The sequence below is a fragment of the Natrix helvetica genome, assembly GCF_964273705.1.
Source record: "Natrix helvetica genome assembly, chromosome: 6".
NCBI classification, from domain to species: Eukaryota; Metazoa; Chordata; class Lepidosauria; order Squamata; family Natricidae; genus Natrix; species Natrix helvetica.
This window is the reverse complement of record NC_138553.1, coordinates 6,919,279-6,935,896: the sequence shown is the minus strand read 5'-3', so window position 1 is coordinate 6,935,896 and position 16,618 is coordinate 6,919,279. Positions and strand designations below refer to the sequence as shown.

The following is a 16,618-nucleotide window of genomic DNA, read 5'->3' as shown; positions in this document are numbered from 1 at the left end:
AATATATGACACTGCACTTAAAGTAAGAGATTCAGGATAAAATTGTGGAAGCAAGTAAGAAAGGCATATGCATACAGAAATAGATACTTTCTCTCTGTATCTGTATCTGTCTCTCTCTGTCTGCCTCTCCATTCTCTCTCTGTTTCTGTTTGTCTGTCTGTCTGTCTTTCTCTCTCTCACCCCCCCCCCCCTTATATCTTGTAAAAAGAAATTGCAGATTGATGCAGAAAGGAGGGAAACATGCAAATGATTGCATGCAAAATTGACACAGACTGACGCACTCGTCAATAAGAAGGACTCGGACCTCGCAAGACTCCAGCATTTCAAAAATAATGGTGCTTTCTTGTAATAAAACCACAATCTAGAATGAAGAGAAAAAAGGTTTCTCAGCCCCGGGGTCATCTTGCAAATGTTCTCTGCTCTAAAGAGTTATCTCAAGTAATTGCATGGCATGACGTCCGAGGGCACCTCCATCGTCTGCAACTAGATATAAAAGGAAATAATTGCTAAATGTCAAAGGCCCTTTTTAACAAGTGATGCTCCTGCAAGAAACAGCAGGGTTTTAAAGTGCTTGGACTAAAGGAGGGTGAACTGTAGAAAGGGCAGGTTATGTTTCACCAGGAGGAGGTCGGAGGTTACAGATGTCTTCGAATACATCACATAGAAATGGAATTATTTTTATGTAACGCTCCAGAGAGTCAGTGGGGCATAGTGGTTAAGGCAACAGGAGTGAAACCAAACTGCCTTCTAGTCCTGCCTTAGGAATGAAAACTGACTGGGTGACTTTGGGCCAATCACCAAGAGAGGGCAAGTTCTAGTCCCACCCTTAGGCATAAGGACCAATTGGGTGACTTTGGGCCATTGGGCCAATCACCAGGACTCTGAGAGTTCTAGTACTGCTTAGGGATGAAAACTGACTGGGTGACTTTGGGCCAATCACCAAGAGAGGGCAAGTTCTAGTCCCACCCTTAGGCATGAGAACCAATTGGGTGACTTTGGGCCATTGGGCCAATCACCAGGAGTCTGATAGTTCTAGTCCTGCTTAGGGTTGAAAACTGACTGGGTGACTTTGGGCCAATCACCAAGAGAGGACAAGTTCTAGTCCCACCCTTAGGCATGAGAATCAACTGGGTTTGGGCCAATCAGCCAGGAGATGATGAGTTCTACTTTACTTTGCAGAAGAAACTCTGGTCCAAATGATGCTCATAAATCGAGAATTACTTGCATTTAAACTGAATATTGAGTTCACAGACAATTATTTTAAGCCGTGGTGATACAGTGGTACTGCAGGCTAACTCACTGCTCACTGCCAGGAGTTCAATCCTGACCGGCTCAAGGTTGACTCAGTCCTTCCATCCTTCCGAGGTTGGTAAAATGAGGACCCAGATTGTTGGAGTCAATAGGCTGACTCTGTAAACCGCTTAGAGAGGGCTGTAAAGCAGGGGTAGGATTCTACCAGTTCGGACCATTTTGGGCGAACCGGTAGCTCCGACGGACCGGTTTGGGCGAACCGGTAGCTCCGACGGACCGGTTTGGGCGAACCGGTAGCTGGGAGCTGTTTTCCTCCCCGGAAGTAATGCAGAAGGTAATGCGCAGGCAAAGCGCGCAATCATCGAACCAGTTGTTAAACCGGTAGGATCCCATCACTGCTGTAAAGCATTATGAAGCAGTATATAAATCTATGGCCTATTGCTATTGCCTTTAAGTATGGCAACAGGTTTCTCAGCGCAAAGCATCTCATGGAGCTATGCAATCTAATCTTCGATGTCAGACGGGTGGGATTCCTCCTTCTCCATGAGACCAAATGTCGCTATTTGCAAAGGGAGAATCCCATTACTACGGAATGTGAGCGCGTCAGCAAAATTCAAGTCACAACAACATGATCCCTGCCAGAATTGAACACACCGTTTGAAGCCGATTTATCTGCCGATGCTGAAGCTTTGCCCTAAGTGCCAAGATGGTGAAAGCCAAGGCTGTTTTTTTAAAACCCGTGTGTAAAGCACAGCCATGAAAATAAAGCCATGGGCTCGATTTTTAAAAATGAGTAAATCGCACCAAGATATAAAATATAGGTCAGACACGGCCCCAGAGTGGAGCAACAGCAGGATTATGCAGGATTTAGCTATACTGTTGTCTTTCGTTGCAAAGGTTTGGAGAAAGCTGAGATAGCATTTTTAAAAATATATCTCACATCAGCAAAGGAACACAATTCTATGATTTTCATGTTTGCGAGGAGGTATTGCAGCCTAATGCAGGACTATTTATTCACTGGTCTCGTTCCGTCTTGTTCTTATCTTCCAGAAAGTCAGAATCCAAGGCGAGTTTTTACATTTAGAATAGAATAACAGAATAGGAAGGGACGTTGGAGGTCTTCCAGTCCAACCCCCTGCTTAGGCAGGAAAACCTACACCACTTCAGACAAATGGTTATCCAACCTCTTCTTAAAGACTTCCAGTGTTGGGGCATTCAGAACTTCTGGAGGCAATTTCTGTTCCACTGATTAATTGTTCTAACTGTCAGGAAATTTCTCCTTAGTTCTAAGTTGCTTCTCTCCTTCATTAGTTTCCACCCATTGCTTCTTGTCCTGCCTTCAGGTGCCTTGGAGAATAGTTTGACTATAGGGGGGAGGGAGAGGGAGAGAGAGGGGGAGGGAGGGAGGGAGGGAGAGGAGGAGAAAGGGAGAGAGATGAGGAGAGAGGAATGGGGGAGGGAGAGAGGGAGAGAGGAAGAGGGGAAGGGGAGTGGAGGGATGGAGAGGGAGAGAGAGGGAGTGAGAGAGAGGAGGAGTGAGGGAGAGGGGAAGGGGGATGGAGGGACGGAGAGGGAGGGGAGGAAGGAATGTAGAGAGGGAGAGGGTGGGAGGGAGAGTAGGAGAGAGGGAGAGGGAAACGGGGATGGAGGGATAGAGAGGAGGAGAGAGGGAGAGAGAGGGGGAGGGAGAGAGGGAGAGAGAGGAGGGGAGAGGGAGAGGGGAAGGGGGATGGAGGGATGGAGAGGGAGACAGAGGAGGAGAGAGGGAGAGGGGGGATGGAGAGGGAGGGAGAGAGAGGAGAGAGGAAGAAGGGAGAGACGGAGAGGGGAAGGGGAGGGAGAGATGGAGATGGAGAGGGAGGGAAAAAGAGAAGGAGAGAGGGAGAGGGAGGGAGAGAGAGAGAGAACAGCAAAGACTGCCTTAAGGGAGGCAGGATGCTTTAATTAGAAATGGAAGATTTAACCCTGTTTTCTAGAGAAAACATCTCATCTGATTTCTGGATAATCTAGCCCGAAATAGGCCAACCTTGGCAATCATTACTTTAATTCGCTTTTATCTGCATTTACTGTTCACTGCATATTCTCTCTTTCTCCTTAACATTTAAATTTAGACTGCTAACTTCCACATGTTGCTTTATGCTTATGCTCCTCTGTAAATTGTCTCAGATATTAATAAATCTGCAGCCGCGGCTGTAGCAGCAGCAGCAGCAATAGTAGATATTGCTATGGCTACTACTACGAGCATCATTTTATTAAGGCAATAAGGCAATTTTTTTATCAGATCAGTTTTTCTTTTAGGTATGTCAGATGTTTTGCTAACACGCCACTAACAGCCATTAATAAAACCCTTAATGGTATTAAACCTGTCAGATTTTATTTTAGAGAACTGGGACAAAAGCCATGTATATTATTTTATTCTTTTAAGAGTCTTCTATTGTCTTCTGTTGGTTTAGGTGGACTGGACAACTTAATACTTACAGCCACATAACAGAAGTATTCAATTTGCTAATCATTATGTCAAAATGTCTTTGGAGATTCTCAGTTATCTATGTCACAGCAAATAGACTTTGTTTTCCCTGAAGATGTTTCGCTTCTCATCCAAGAAGCATCTTCAGAACTGAGGAAGCTTCTTGGATGAGAAGTGAAATGTCTTCAGGGAAAAACAAAGAAAACTCCGGTTGCCTTTTGGGGAAAAAAAAACACTTTTGGGATATTATGTCAAAAATAACTCAAATGCAAAAAATAACCTCTACCCCAAACAAAACCCAGTTGCAATGTTGCCCGTTAAAAAGGAGCAGCTTGGGTGTCTGGCTCCATCCATATCTTGGCAAGCCTGAAAAGTCATCCATGAGGTCATATAGATGCTCTACCTTGGGTGGGGAAGCAACATAAGTGGTTGGATGCAAGTTGATAGCCCAAACTTGAGACAACCGTACCAAAATAGATGCTGCAGGCTGGTGAATTCTTAAAAGTGAGACAGACTGCGAGCTCAACCAGTTTGCAGTCAATCTCTCTGTAGCTGCCCTATTGGACATGTCTTCTGAGAAAGAAGGAAAGAAAGAAAGAAAGAAAGAAAGAAAGAAAGAAAGAAAGGAAGGAAGGAAGGAAGGAAGGAAGGAAGGAAGGAAGGAACGGGGAGTAAAAGAAAGGAAGGAAGGAAGGAAGGAAAGAAGGAAGAATAATGGGAAGGAAAATGAAGGAAGGAAAGAAAGAAAGAAATTGATTGAGACAGAGGGAGGGAGGGAGAAAGAAAAAAGAAAAAGAAAGAAAGAAAGAAAGAAAGAAAGAAAGAAAGAAGAAAGGAAGGAAGAGATTAAGAGAGAGAAAGAAAGAAAAGAAACAGAAAAAGAAAGAAACAGGAAAGGAAAGGAAGAAAGGAAGGAATAATAATGGGAATGAGGAGGGAAAGAAGGAAAAATAGATTAAGAAATAGGGAGGGAGAAAGAAAAAAGAAAAATAAAGAAAAAAAGAAGGAAAGGAAGGAAAGGAAGGAAGTGATTAAGACAGAGAGAGAAAGAAAAGAAAGAAAAGCAGAAAAAGAAAGAAAGAAAGGAAAGAAGGAAGGAAGGAGGAAAGGAAGGACCAACCTGAAATTCAGAATCTCCTTTTTATGGTTACAGAATGAGGGAACAATAGGCCCTTTCCTTCAGATGATTCATACGTAGTTCGTAGAGTAGTAGTTTCACATAGCAAGAACCAACCCTAGAAGCTCAAAATGTATCAGAGGGGAAACCAGCAGAAGTCAAAAGAGGAAGAAGAGGAAGGCGAATAAAAGTGAAAGATAGAGAAAGCCCAACATGGCTGCTAATCCATCGATCTCACTCCGGCGAAGAGTTCTTCCAGATGCAAAAATAATAATACGATCCTTGAGAAGGACTCCATAGGTGGACCAAAGGGCCAAGCCCAGCCTAAACATCTGGCTGACCATGCCACGAGCCATGATAATCACCTCCGATCCCACTCACTCTCTTGTTTAGTTTTCAAAATGGGTGTGAGAGCCACCTTTCCACAACACTATAATCATTGAGTTTACAATGTAGTCACTTCATTATTCCAATGGGAAAATCGTGTTTTCTGAATTTGAAAGCAAATTCAGAACCTCTGGAACAAAGCACGAAAGAGCAAATTGAAAAAAAAAAAAAACCATCTCCCCCAAAACAAGCAACAGGATCTTTGACATGTGAAAAAAAAAATTCGACTCATGGAAACCATTTTTACATTTTTTTTTCTACCTCATGGACAAGGGCCAGGTTACCTTCTATGAAAGGAAGTCCTTCCTTTTTTTTTCCAACCCAGGAATAGAAGAGTAACAAGAGTTGGAAGGGACCTTGGAGGTCTTCTAGTCCAACCCCCTGCTCAAGCAGGAGACCCTACTCCATTTCAAACGAACAGTTGTCCAGTATCTTAAAAACCTCAGGTGTTGGAACAGCCCACAATGTCTGGAGGCAAGTTGCCACATTGATTAATTGGTCTGACTTTTCATTAACTAACGGTTCTAACCTGTGCTGCCATGCACTACAACTAGAACTGAGTTTTCTTCAAAGAAAAACAAGACCAATTTTGCTGGGCGACCTCAGTGGTGGGACCTACCCCTCAACTTCTCAGCCCTCTTCAGAACCCATAGGAGAAGCTTCCTTCAGGCGAAAATAGAAGACATATTCAGTGGGGGAAAGGCAAAAATGACACAGTACCTCATGTCTTGGTGCAGATCTGAGAATTAGGGGCAGTTCCTCGCGCTTCTTTTTGCTGCGTCGCAACGCTTTGGGTACTTCTGAGTGTGCGTCTTTGCAACCCAAAGGTTTCACGACGGCCTCTCCGTTTCCTTTGTGGTTTCGTCACAGGCTACAGCTTCCGTTACTGATGAGAAGTCTCATTTGCACTAAGCCAATGCTTTTTTTTTGAGAGAGGGGAGGGGAAATGCTAGCAGGTTTATCAGTGGTTTTAAGGGGAAAAATAGAGGGTCTCCTACTTCGTTAGGAAGCCTTTCAAGCTGTTTTTTTAAAGATCTACATTTCCTACTTTCATGCCCATCACGAAAGAAGCATAAAGAAACTTACTTAAGTTCCTAGTACTCAGTGATGCAACTCAGTTTCGCTCTTGCCTTTGATGGAGGCTAGAGGTTAAATGTACCACCAACGACTACTAACCTGCCTTGAGTTAAGTCTTGGTGGTCCGTGGCCACCAAAGGTATTTAAAGGAAGTCCACGGTGAAGAAAAAGTTGAAAACCGTACCGTGTCAAATGCAAGGCCTCGGGGCCAGATCCAGCCCGCAGGGTGCTTAGGTCTGGCCTGTGGAGCTGCCTAAGATTTTGTGTATTTCAGTCAACTTCTGCCAACAACACAAAATAAGCCGCAGGTTCTCTTGAACTACTTGGGAAAATTATAATCGGTTATCTCAATCCCGTCATCATGACTGTATAATCTGCGCACACCCAGGTTAACTGCAGAAAAAACAATTACTGCCAACCTGCCTTCCATTGAGAATCTGTGCACTTCACGAGTCAAAAAGAGGCCCGTGAAAATATCTACAGACCCCTTGCATCCTGGACATCAATTGTTTCAACTCCTACCCTCAAAACGATGCTTTAGGGCACTGCACACCAGAACAACTAGACACAAGGACAGTTTTTCCCCGAACGCCATCACTCTGCTAAACAAATAATTCCCACACCACTCTCAAACCATTCACTAAGCCTGCATTATTATTCATACTAGTCTTCTCATCATTCCTATCACCCATCTCCTCCCACTTATGACTGCAGGAATGTAACTTTGTTGCTTGTATCTTTGCGATTTATATTGATATTGATTGTTTCCTGATTGCTTATTTGTATACCCTATGACTATCATTAAGTGCTGTACCTTATGATTCTTGACAAATGTATATTATTCTCCTTATGTACACTGAGAGCATCTGCACCAAAGACAAATTCCCTGTGTGTCTGATCACACTTGGCCAATAAAGAATTCTATTCTATTCTATGTGGTCCTTTTTCTATCCACTGTTAAGTGAGTCTTCTTCTCAAATGAAAATGGTCCTGTCTGAAGATATGCCCTTTGCTTCTTTCAATAAACAGTCAATACATTATATTGAAAACTATGGCAGGGGAAGGTTACTGCAAAATCCCCATTCCCTCCCAATCAGCTGGGACTCGGGAGGCAGAGAATAGACGAGGGCGGGGCCAGGCAGAGGTGATATTTACTGGTTCTCCAGACTACTCAAAATTTCCGCTACCAAATTTTTCGCAGCCAAAAACAGAGCTTGGGAACGCTTGGGCCACCACCGGCACTGCCCCCCGACATGAGGGACGTTGAGCTGGCCATACTCACTCTGGCCATGCCCACCCCAGCTGCCCAAGGTCAAACACAACCCTGATGTGCCCCTCAGTGAAATCGAGTTGACACCCCTGCCCTAGGCAATAGAAAGGTGTGTGTGTGTGTGAAAAATCAATCTATTCTCCAAAGCACCTGAGGGTAGAACAAGAAGCCATGGGTGGAAACTAATCGAGAAGCAGCTTAGAACGAAGGAGAAACTTCCCGAGAGTTAGAACAATTAATCAGTGGGACAACTTGCCTTCAGAAGTTGTGAATGCCCCAACACTGGAAGTCTTTAAGAAGATGTTGGATAGCCATTTGTTTGGAACGGTATTGGGTCGTGATGGCAAACTAGAGGTGGCACACAACAGTCTTTTTGGGCAAGTGTGCCTCCAAGGTCTCTTCCAACTTCGTTATTCTGTTATCTCTGCTCCCCCCAAAAAACACGTCAACTCAATCAACAGGCCTTACGGTGGGGTTCCTGCCTTCCATTTTTCATGAGTTTCTCTCCTAGGCACCAGTCCTGATGGCAAACCTCAATAATAAACACTTAATTGCTTGTTTCACTCGTCACCTAAGTGCCTTGCGCCCTGAAGCATAACGGCGGAAGCTAATGTGACACATTATTATGCTTATCTCAGAAAAGAAATATTACTGCAAAAGGAACCTTAAGTGCTCCAAGCGTTCCCGGCATGGCAGAGTCTAATTTTAGAACGATTCCCTCGTCCTGCAGAGAATCTGTGGCATGTACGGCCAAGGTCCACTTCTAACTTTTGTTTTTTAAAGAAAAAAATTGCTAGAGTTGTACGTTAGAGGTGCTCATGAATGCGTGGTTGTGTGTAGGCCGGATAATCGGATAAGAAGTCCTCTCCTAACTGAAGGGATGTTTCAGCAATGGAAGGATCAAAATTGATAAAAAAAATAACATTCGTTTAGTGACCGTCCAAAATTACAAGGAAAAAAAAGTGACATGTGTTTTAACCCAGTTCCCCAAACACAAGAAACCTTCTGTAGTTAAATCAATGATTTCTTTATTATGAGTGTCAGCAAAAAGTTTCTTTCTCAATACAGGCTAACAAGTCTCTCTGATCAGAAGATCTATTCATCTCTGCCCCTCTGCCTTTTATCCTCAGAGGTAGGATGGGGCTTCGCTAGCAGCAATGGCTCTTCCTTCCCAAGGACCGGCCCATAGATTTCCACTGCTCTCCTCTCCTCTGCCTTCTGCGCATCCACGGGTCAGGCACTGGACCCAGCTGTTCCTCCTCTTCCTAATCAGTCACGTCCAGACCTGGGGGCTGTTGACTCACCATCTGAGGGCTGATGGACGGCCCAGGCTCCACCTCTGTCTCTATCTCTGACGACTCGATTCCCTCTTCCCCCTCGGAGCTCCCAGGTTGCTTTGATGCTGACCCTGACTCCTCCCCTCCTCATCTGATTCGGCTGCTTGAGGTTGTAAAATGTGGCCAAAGTCACTTAACTCGAGTCTCAGTTGGAAACAAAAATAGGGCTCAATTGTGGTCATAAGTTGAGGACTACTTGCGTTTAGAAAACATTTTGCATGCCACATCACAGTAAACATAAATCTTGCAGCAAGATAGATTGAATCTTAATTCAAATGGGTTTTGACCAGTTTAATTTTGCTTTTCCTTCAGCATTGCTGTCAGGGTAATACCAAGCCAAAACAATAAAGCAAATCTGCAGCTACAAATAGAGTAGATCTGTGGGGTCCTTAATGCTCTCTGAACTTGGCTATTTTCTTGCAGACATTTCATTACCCAACTAGGTAACATCATCAGTCCAGACGGGAGTGGGGTTTGCTTTCGGTTTATATACAAGCAGCTTGCCATTGTTGGTTCTTGGGAGCAACATTCTTTCTTTCCTTCACCAACACTGACAGGGCAAGCCACTTGTATACTAGAGAAAACAAACCCCATGTTGTGGCCCGCCAGCGGCCAGCAGAGCTGGTGGCAGATTCAGACAGTGAGGAGGGTTGGGGAGGAACATGGGCCAGTCCTGGAGTCTGGGGAAGGCTCAGATGAGGGCTCTGTGTCGGACGGAGAGCGGGGGCTAGGGTCGTCTGATAGTTATCAGCTGCCTTCGTAGTCGGAGATCAGTGGGGCTGAAGCTGGAGCATGTTCCTGATGTGCGCATGTGCAGAGGTGCCAGGGGAAGAGAATAGCTAAGGAACAAGGGCCGACTTGGGAGTAAAGGCACAGGTAGACTGTGAATGGCCCCTCCCATAGGGAATAAAGAGGAGTGAAAGGGGAGGGGAGTTTGCAGGAGACAATTAATTCCATTCATTAGGGGGAAGATCTGTTCTTGACTTCTTGCCAAGTAATTGCTGCTACAGCATGGCATTTAGAAGATATCGGCCTGGCAACTCTCCAAGACTGACAAAGGTCTGTACTTGTGAAATCTCATGAAAGACTGTTTGTCGGGACTTTGCCGGAGAGGAATTCCCTTTAACCTAAATAAAAGAGGGGTTATCAGGACGAGGAGTCTGCTTCATGATCTTGGGAAGTCTAGGTCAGAACAGCCCATTCCCTTCTAGCACTGATGATGTTACCTAGTTAGGCAATGAAACGTCTGCAAGAAAACAACCAAGCCCAGAGCGCACCCAGAGCCTTGACCTACAAATACTCTTTTCTATTTGTACATCTATATTGGTACAATTCACAACCTTCACTTCAAGTTCCACCCACCCAGAAGTTTTCATCACTAATGGATGCTGGGTGAATAATCTAAGCTGCAAGTCAAGTGTTGCTTCAGCTGAAATCATTCCTAGCAAGTGAGCACAGGGTGTGTGCCTGCTTGGCTGACCCCAAATCTGATAGCAGACATTTGGGGAGGAAATAGACACACAACTCAATAGTGTACGAAGCCACAGAAGAAGTTTTTTAAAAAACCCAGGAGGAGGAAGCTGTTGCTTTGCAAGGGTGTTTCTGCAGAATCTGCATTTCAGCCCAACCTTCCAGCACGGAGGCCTTCCAGATGTGTGTTGGGATGAGGAAATGGCTGTAATTTCAGAACATCTGGGGGACAGTAACCTATTTGAGAAAAGGCTGCTTTAGAAAATGAGAAGGTTTGTGGTGGAAAGAATTTAAGGATACGGTGCAATCACTGGCTATATGTTAATATTGCAAGGGCATTTAATTAGCTAAGACATGAACAGCAGTATTTATTTATTGATTTGGTTTTTGTTATTATTATTTTATAGGAAAAGTTCATACATGACACGCCTTCCTCCTCCTAGTTTCCTCACAATAGTCCTCTGAAGTGGGTTGGGTTGAGAGAGCGTGACTGATCCAGTCACCCCTTTGACTTCATGCCTAAGATAGGACTAGAACTCACAGTCTCCTGGTGACTGGGCCAAAGTCACCCAGCCAACTTTCATGGCTTAAGGCGGCATTAGAACTCAGAGTCTCCTGGCGATTGGTCTAAAGTCACCCAGCTGGCTTTCATGCCTAAAGTGGGATTAGAACTCACAGTCTCCTAGTCTTTTTGGCCAAAGTCACCCAGCTGGCTGTCAGGCTGAAGGCAGGACTAGAACTCACAGTCTCCTGGTGATTGGCCAAAGTTACCCAACCAGCTTTCATGGCTAAGGCAGGACTAGAACTCACAGTCTCCTGGTGATTGGCCAGAGTTACCCAACCAGCTTTCATGGCTAAGGCGGGACTAGAACTCACAGTCTCCTGGTGATTGGCCAAAGTTACCCAACCAACTTTCATGCCTAAGGCGGGACTAGAACTCACAGTCTCCGGGTGATTGGCCAAAGTTATCCAACCAGCTTTCATGGCTAAGGCAGGACTAGAACTCACAGTCTCCGGGTGATTGGCCAAAGTTATCCAACCAGCTTTCATGCCTAAGGCGAGACTAGAACTCACAGTCTTCTGATTTCCAGACCAGCAACTTGATCACTATACCAAACTGTCTAGTTTGGACACTAGTCGCTAGATTAGAAATCCTATCTTGCATAGGATAGCAGCAGAATTCTTGAGATAAAATTGGATTGCCACTGTATATGTGTTCCATATTGGCTCAAACAGGGCCATATTCAACAAACTTTTGTTTTTGAAGTAGCATGTCACAAATACAACTAAGGCTGTTTAATCTCTCCTCCATCTTATTAAAAGGCACCATGTGAAAGCATTACTTGATCAAAAGCCATGTTGGGCTGCAGAGGTTAATATAGATAAAAGTCCATATAAGGTTGACTACTTATTTAATTGAATTTGTCATGACTGCCCACTCCAGAAGATTCTGATCGACCATGGCTTAAACACCATGATATAAATTAGAATACAGTGGCTCAGTGGCTAAGACGCTGAGCTTGTCGATCAGAAAGGTCGGCAGTTCAGCGGTTCGAATCCCTAGCGCCGCGTAACGGAGTGAGCTCCTGTTACTTGTCCCAGCTTCTGCCAACCTAGCAGTTTGAAAGCAGGTAAAAATGCAAGTAGAAAAATAGGGACCACCTTTGGTGGGAAGGGAACAGCGTTCCGTGCACCTTTAGCACTGAGTCATGCTGGCCACATGACGACGGAGATGTCTTTGGACAGCGCTGGCTCTTTGGCTTTGAAACAGAGATGAGCACTTCCCCCTAGAGTCGGGAACGACTAGCACATATGTGCGAGGGGAACTTTATACTTCTTTTTTGTTTCTCTCATTCTTCATTTATTCTGCTTCATTTGTTTATTCTTTTTCAGTCCTTTGCCTAATATTGCTTTCCTTTAAAAAGGAGTCAAATAGTACATAGGTATATCTGGTTATTATTATTTTTAAAAAGAAAACAATTATAAGTGCAGACCTTTGTTGATCGAGAAATGCAAGCAGGAAAAAAAGTTTACTGCAGACTCGGCCCCTGGGCCCAAACTGAGAGCCATTCTTCTTTTCAGCGCGATAAATAAAAATGAGACACTGATGAGCCTTAAGGGAACATGACTGCAAATCTTTTGCAATGGAGTGAACACCCCAGCAGGTGCCTTCCAAGCCAATTGCTCAAGTTGACTCAAGCAGGATCAGTTGTGCACTGCCAAAATATTTGCAAAATGTATTTTCTGCACAGTTAAAGATAATTTATTCAACTCTCTCTCCTTCTCCTCCCCCCTCCCCCTGTGTAAGATTACATAACACCCTGCATCATCAATAATCACACAGGCTACATTTGCACAAAGCCCTTCGTTAAAATGTGGTTGGGGATGGTCTGTTGCGAAATCGGTTGCGAAATCTGCTCCTGCAGACCTGATCGACAACGGAGGGTGAAAATTACATTTAGGTGAGCAGGAGAAAGACAACCGACCGCAATTATCTGCATTTATTTCGAAGCTATACAGGTAGTCCTCGACTTATGACCACAAGGGGGGGGCAGAATTTTGGTTGCTAAGCGAAGCGATTGCAAAAATGAATCGGGCACGATATTACAATCTTTTTTTTTTTTGCCATGGCAGTTATGCAAATCATTGCAGTTGTCAAGCGAATCACGTGGTCTTTAAAGAAATCCAGCTTCCTAACACACCCCATTGGCTTGTCAGAAGCCGTTTGGAAAGGTTACCTACAGTGATCACATGACCCCGGGATAATGCAACCATCTATATCAGAGGTGGGTTGCTACTGGTTCAGCCCGGATCGGGCAAACCGGTAGTGGCGGTGGCAGGAAGTCCCGCCTACCCACCCGGACACTTCTGGGCATGTGCATAACATCGTGCGCGAGCACAAGTGAACTGGTGGCCAAATAGATAAATAAAATGAGATAATAATAATAATAATAATTTTATTTGATTAGCCGCAACCCTCTCCCGAAGGACTCGGGGCGGCGTACAATCAAAACGGATAAAAATACACATAAGACAAACATATATACAAAAAGAACAGAGATATATACATATGTGCATGGAGGAGAGTTGACTTATAAGTGAAAGACAATTTAAACACAATTTAAAATCCCCTTAAATAAAATTACTAAATTAAAAAAAAAAAAAAACCCATCAGGAGCGTTACGAAGTTATGGTTGAGCCAGGCCAGCTATTTGGAAAAGGTGGGTCTTGAGCTTGACACGGAAGGAGCGGAGGTCAGTAGTGGTCCTAATATCCGGGGGGAGGTCATTCCACAGGGCTGGGCCCGCCACAGAGAAGGCTCTGCTCCTAGGCGCCGCCCCATGACACTGTCTGGTGGACGGCACCTGGAGAAATCCCTCTCTGTGCGAGCGGATGGGTCGTAGGGATGTATGGGGCAGAATACGATCCCGCAGGTAACTAGGTCGCAGGATGCTACTCCTTTAACCATTGCCTTACTTAAAAAACTGAAACTTGGAGCTCAATTGTGGTGGTACGTCGAGGACTACCCCTACAGTTCTGCAGCCTGTATGATTCCAATATCTGCTCATTATAAAGCTTTTCCCTGTCCCCGTAGACCTTTATTTTCACTCTTCATGAGTTTAGTTCTGACAATGCCAGATGCACCACAGGCTAAAATGTAGGACAAAAGGGGGGGGGGGGGGAAAGTATCAAGAAAAGTCGGGTGGGGATGGGAGGGGGGAGAAAAATAAACGCAATGACTCTTTGGGGTGCCAAATAATGGAGTTCTCAGAAACTGATTATGGTGTCATCGCCAAACCAACAAATATTTGAAGCAATTGAAGCCCAATATTTACCAAGAATGTATCAAGGGGATATCCAGCCATTCCTTCTTCCTATTTCTATTTCTTCCTCATTTCAACTTCGACCTCACAGTGTTTGGCCTTGGCTTGGGAATTTATAAACCACTTAAGTTAAAAGCACTTAGTTCGGAGCAAAGTTCTCCATCGCTTTGAACTTTTCTCTCTCTTGTGACCATCCTGTGTGTTCCAAACAGCTGTTATCTTGAAGTGTGCGGCAAGGTGTCCCAAAAGTGCTTTTCGAAAAAAGTAAATGGATTTTCTTGGGATCTTTTTCCCTTGAAAATGTTTCCCTTAGCATCCAAGAAGCTTCTCCTGTTCTGATTGAATGCCAACGACCAGATGTATTTATTTATTAAATGTATATTGCTGCCTATTCACCCATGGCGACTCAAAGCGGCTTACAGCATTTAAAACCACAATTAAAACAATAAAAACTAACCGAAAGAATCAAATAAATTAATATAGTACAATATAACAAAATCACTTAACAACCAAAATCTTGGGGGGGAGAGGGTCATTGGTGGTCGTAGGTCAAGGACTACGTGTACACCTTCCTATAGCGTTCAAAAATCCATGCAATCGAGGAAAGAGGATGGAACGCAGCAAGATATAAACAGTCAGTGTCAGTGTAGTATTCATGAACTGGAATAGGGCTTAGTAACAAGGTCAGCCAATGGGAGCTGAAACTGTTTGGAGCCTGGGTGTGGCTTAGCTCTGTAGCTCTGAGTCTGTGCTGAGTTCAAAACTAGCCTGCTGCGCTGCTCTGAAACTGAAACCTCTCTCCTCTGCCTGTGTTTTGCTTGTATTTGCTACCATGTTGGAAAAACCTGCTTTTGGTATTTTATATTTACTTCATGTGTTATATTATATATAAAGAGAAGTTAATGAATCCTGATGAATCAGTTACCTGAGTGTGCTTTCTGGATGTGATTGCTGCAACAAACTCTGACACATGCACAATATTTGCACAGGATATTTTTTTATTTATGATTGCATTTCTTTCTTCGAGAAAAGCAAGACAACAAAAAGTCACATTTGCACACAAGAAAGATTTGTTTCTAAAATGAGGCCAATCATGGTCTTTCTCTCCCCCCACCCCCTGGTTGTATTCTCAGCTTGTTTCGCAACCACAAAAATGAGTGCAACTGCTGTCTTGTGGTGTCATTGCTCCATTGTCCTTTTGAGACTCAAAAGCATCCACGCTCATTGCTTAATTAAGGCAATTAAGCCAAAAAATATAATTTTCCAGCGTCAAACATGATGGGTTAAATAACAAGATGGACTGGTAAGAGGTTAGTTCAGGGCTAAAGAATAATTAGCACTCCCCCCCCCCAACCGGGACACTTAATCGCAACAACCCTAGAAAATACACAAAAATGCAAAGCATAATCCCAATACTAGATAGGCAAAAGTACGGGAACGTGGCTGCACTTAGTTGCTATTCCACAACTCAAAAGCTTTCAGAATGGCCTTATTAACTTTACAGGGAAATATATGTATAAAAATAGCAGTTATTGCTGAATAAATTACAGGCAAAAGGAGCCAATTTGCAGAAAACAAAACATTAATGTATTTTTAATGGCTGAGCTAAGAGTACAACGGCATTGAGTGTTGTAATTCTGGTGCATTAGCAATGTTTGTATACATTAGGCAGTAATGCTATGTCAAATGTAGTTCTGGAAGCCAAAAGGAAAGAAAGAAAGAAAGTAAGAAAGAAAGAAAGAAAGAAAGAAAGAAAGAAAGAAAGAAAGAAAGAAAGAAAGAAAGAAAGAAAGAAAGAGGGAGAGAGAGAGGGAGAGAGAGAGGGAGAGAGAGAGAGATTGGTTGATTTAAATTTTAGTAATATTTTTTTAAAAGCAGAAACACTTTCTCCCAACTGCTGTGTGAGATTTTGAAACTGTTCTCCTTAACATGTCAAATAAAATAGATACAGATAATAGATAAAATAAAAGGAAAATAATGGGACGGTGTTTTCCTTTAATGTCGGCATTTCAATTCTTAACAACAGCGAAAACACATTCACTTTTAGTTTTTCGGGCCTACCCTCTTAGGCTGTTTCAATACAAGTTCTTTCGAGGGTGAGATAGCTTTACCAATGCCAGTTCAGTGTTTTGTTTTGCCTTGTTTTAATATTTATTTTGTATTTCAACTAAATAAATCCCAGAACTGGAAAACCCCACCCATACTTCCGTTGGTTGACCTTCCCAAATCAATCAATTACAAGCTTAGTTGATTGAGGGCATAATAAACGAACCAAGACGTTTATTTCTTCTGTTTGGTTTCCATCCTAGAAGCAGCTATGTTCATGAGACGGGGTCAACATCATCCTTCCTTCTGCCCGCTTCAGGCTTTCTTAGCTGGAGGGAGTGTTGGTTAGCTCACGTGGGACCCCGAGAAGCA

At 43.7% G+C, this 16,618-nt stretch overlaps 1 protein-coding gene across 23 annotated transcripts in view; it reads right to left on the bottom strand.

The window, feature by feature from the left end:
• CELF2 (CUGBP Elav-like family member 2) overlaps positions 1-16,618 on the bottom strand; it is an 834,627-nt gene that overhangs the window by 519,472 nt on the left and 298,537 nt on the right. The window contains exon 1 of one of the 23 annotated variants that reach the window (XM_081957856.1): positions 5,943-6,080. The exons of the other annotated variants lie outside the window; for them this stretch is intronic. Coding sequence (XP_081813982.1) covers positions 5,943-5,947 — 5 coding nt within the window. The 5' untranslated portion in view covers positions 5,948-6,080. Of the gene's footprint in view, positions 1-5,942; positions 6,081-16,618 lie in introns of those variants that run through there. 23 annotated transcript variants of the gene reach the window in all.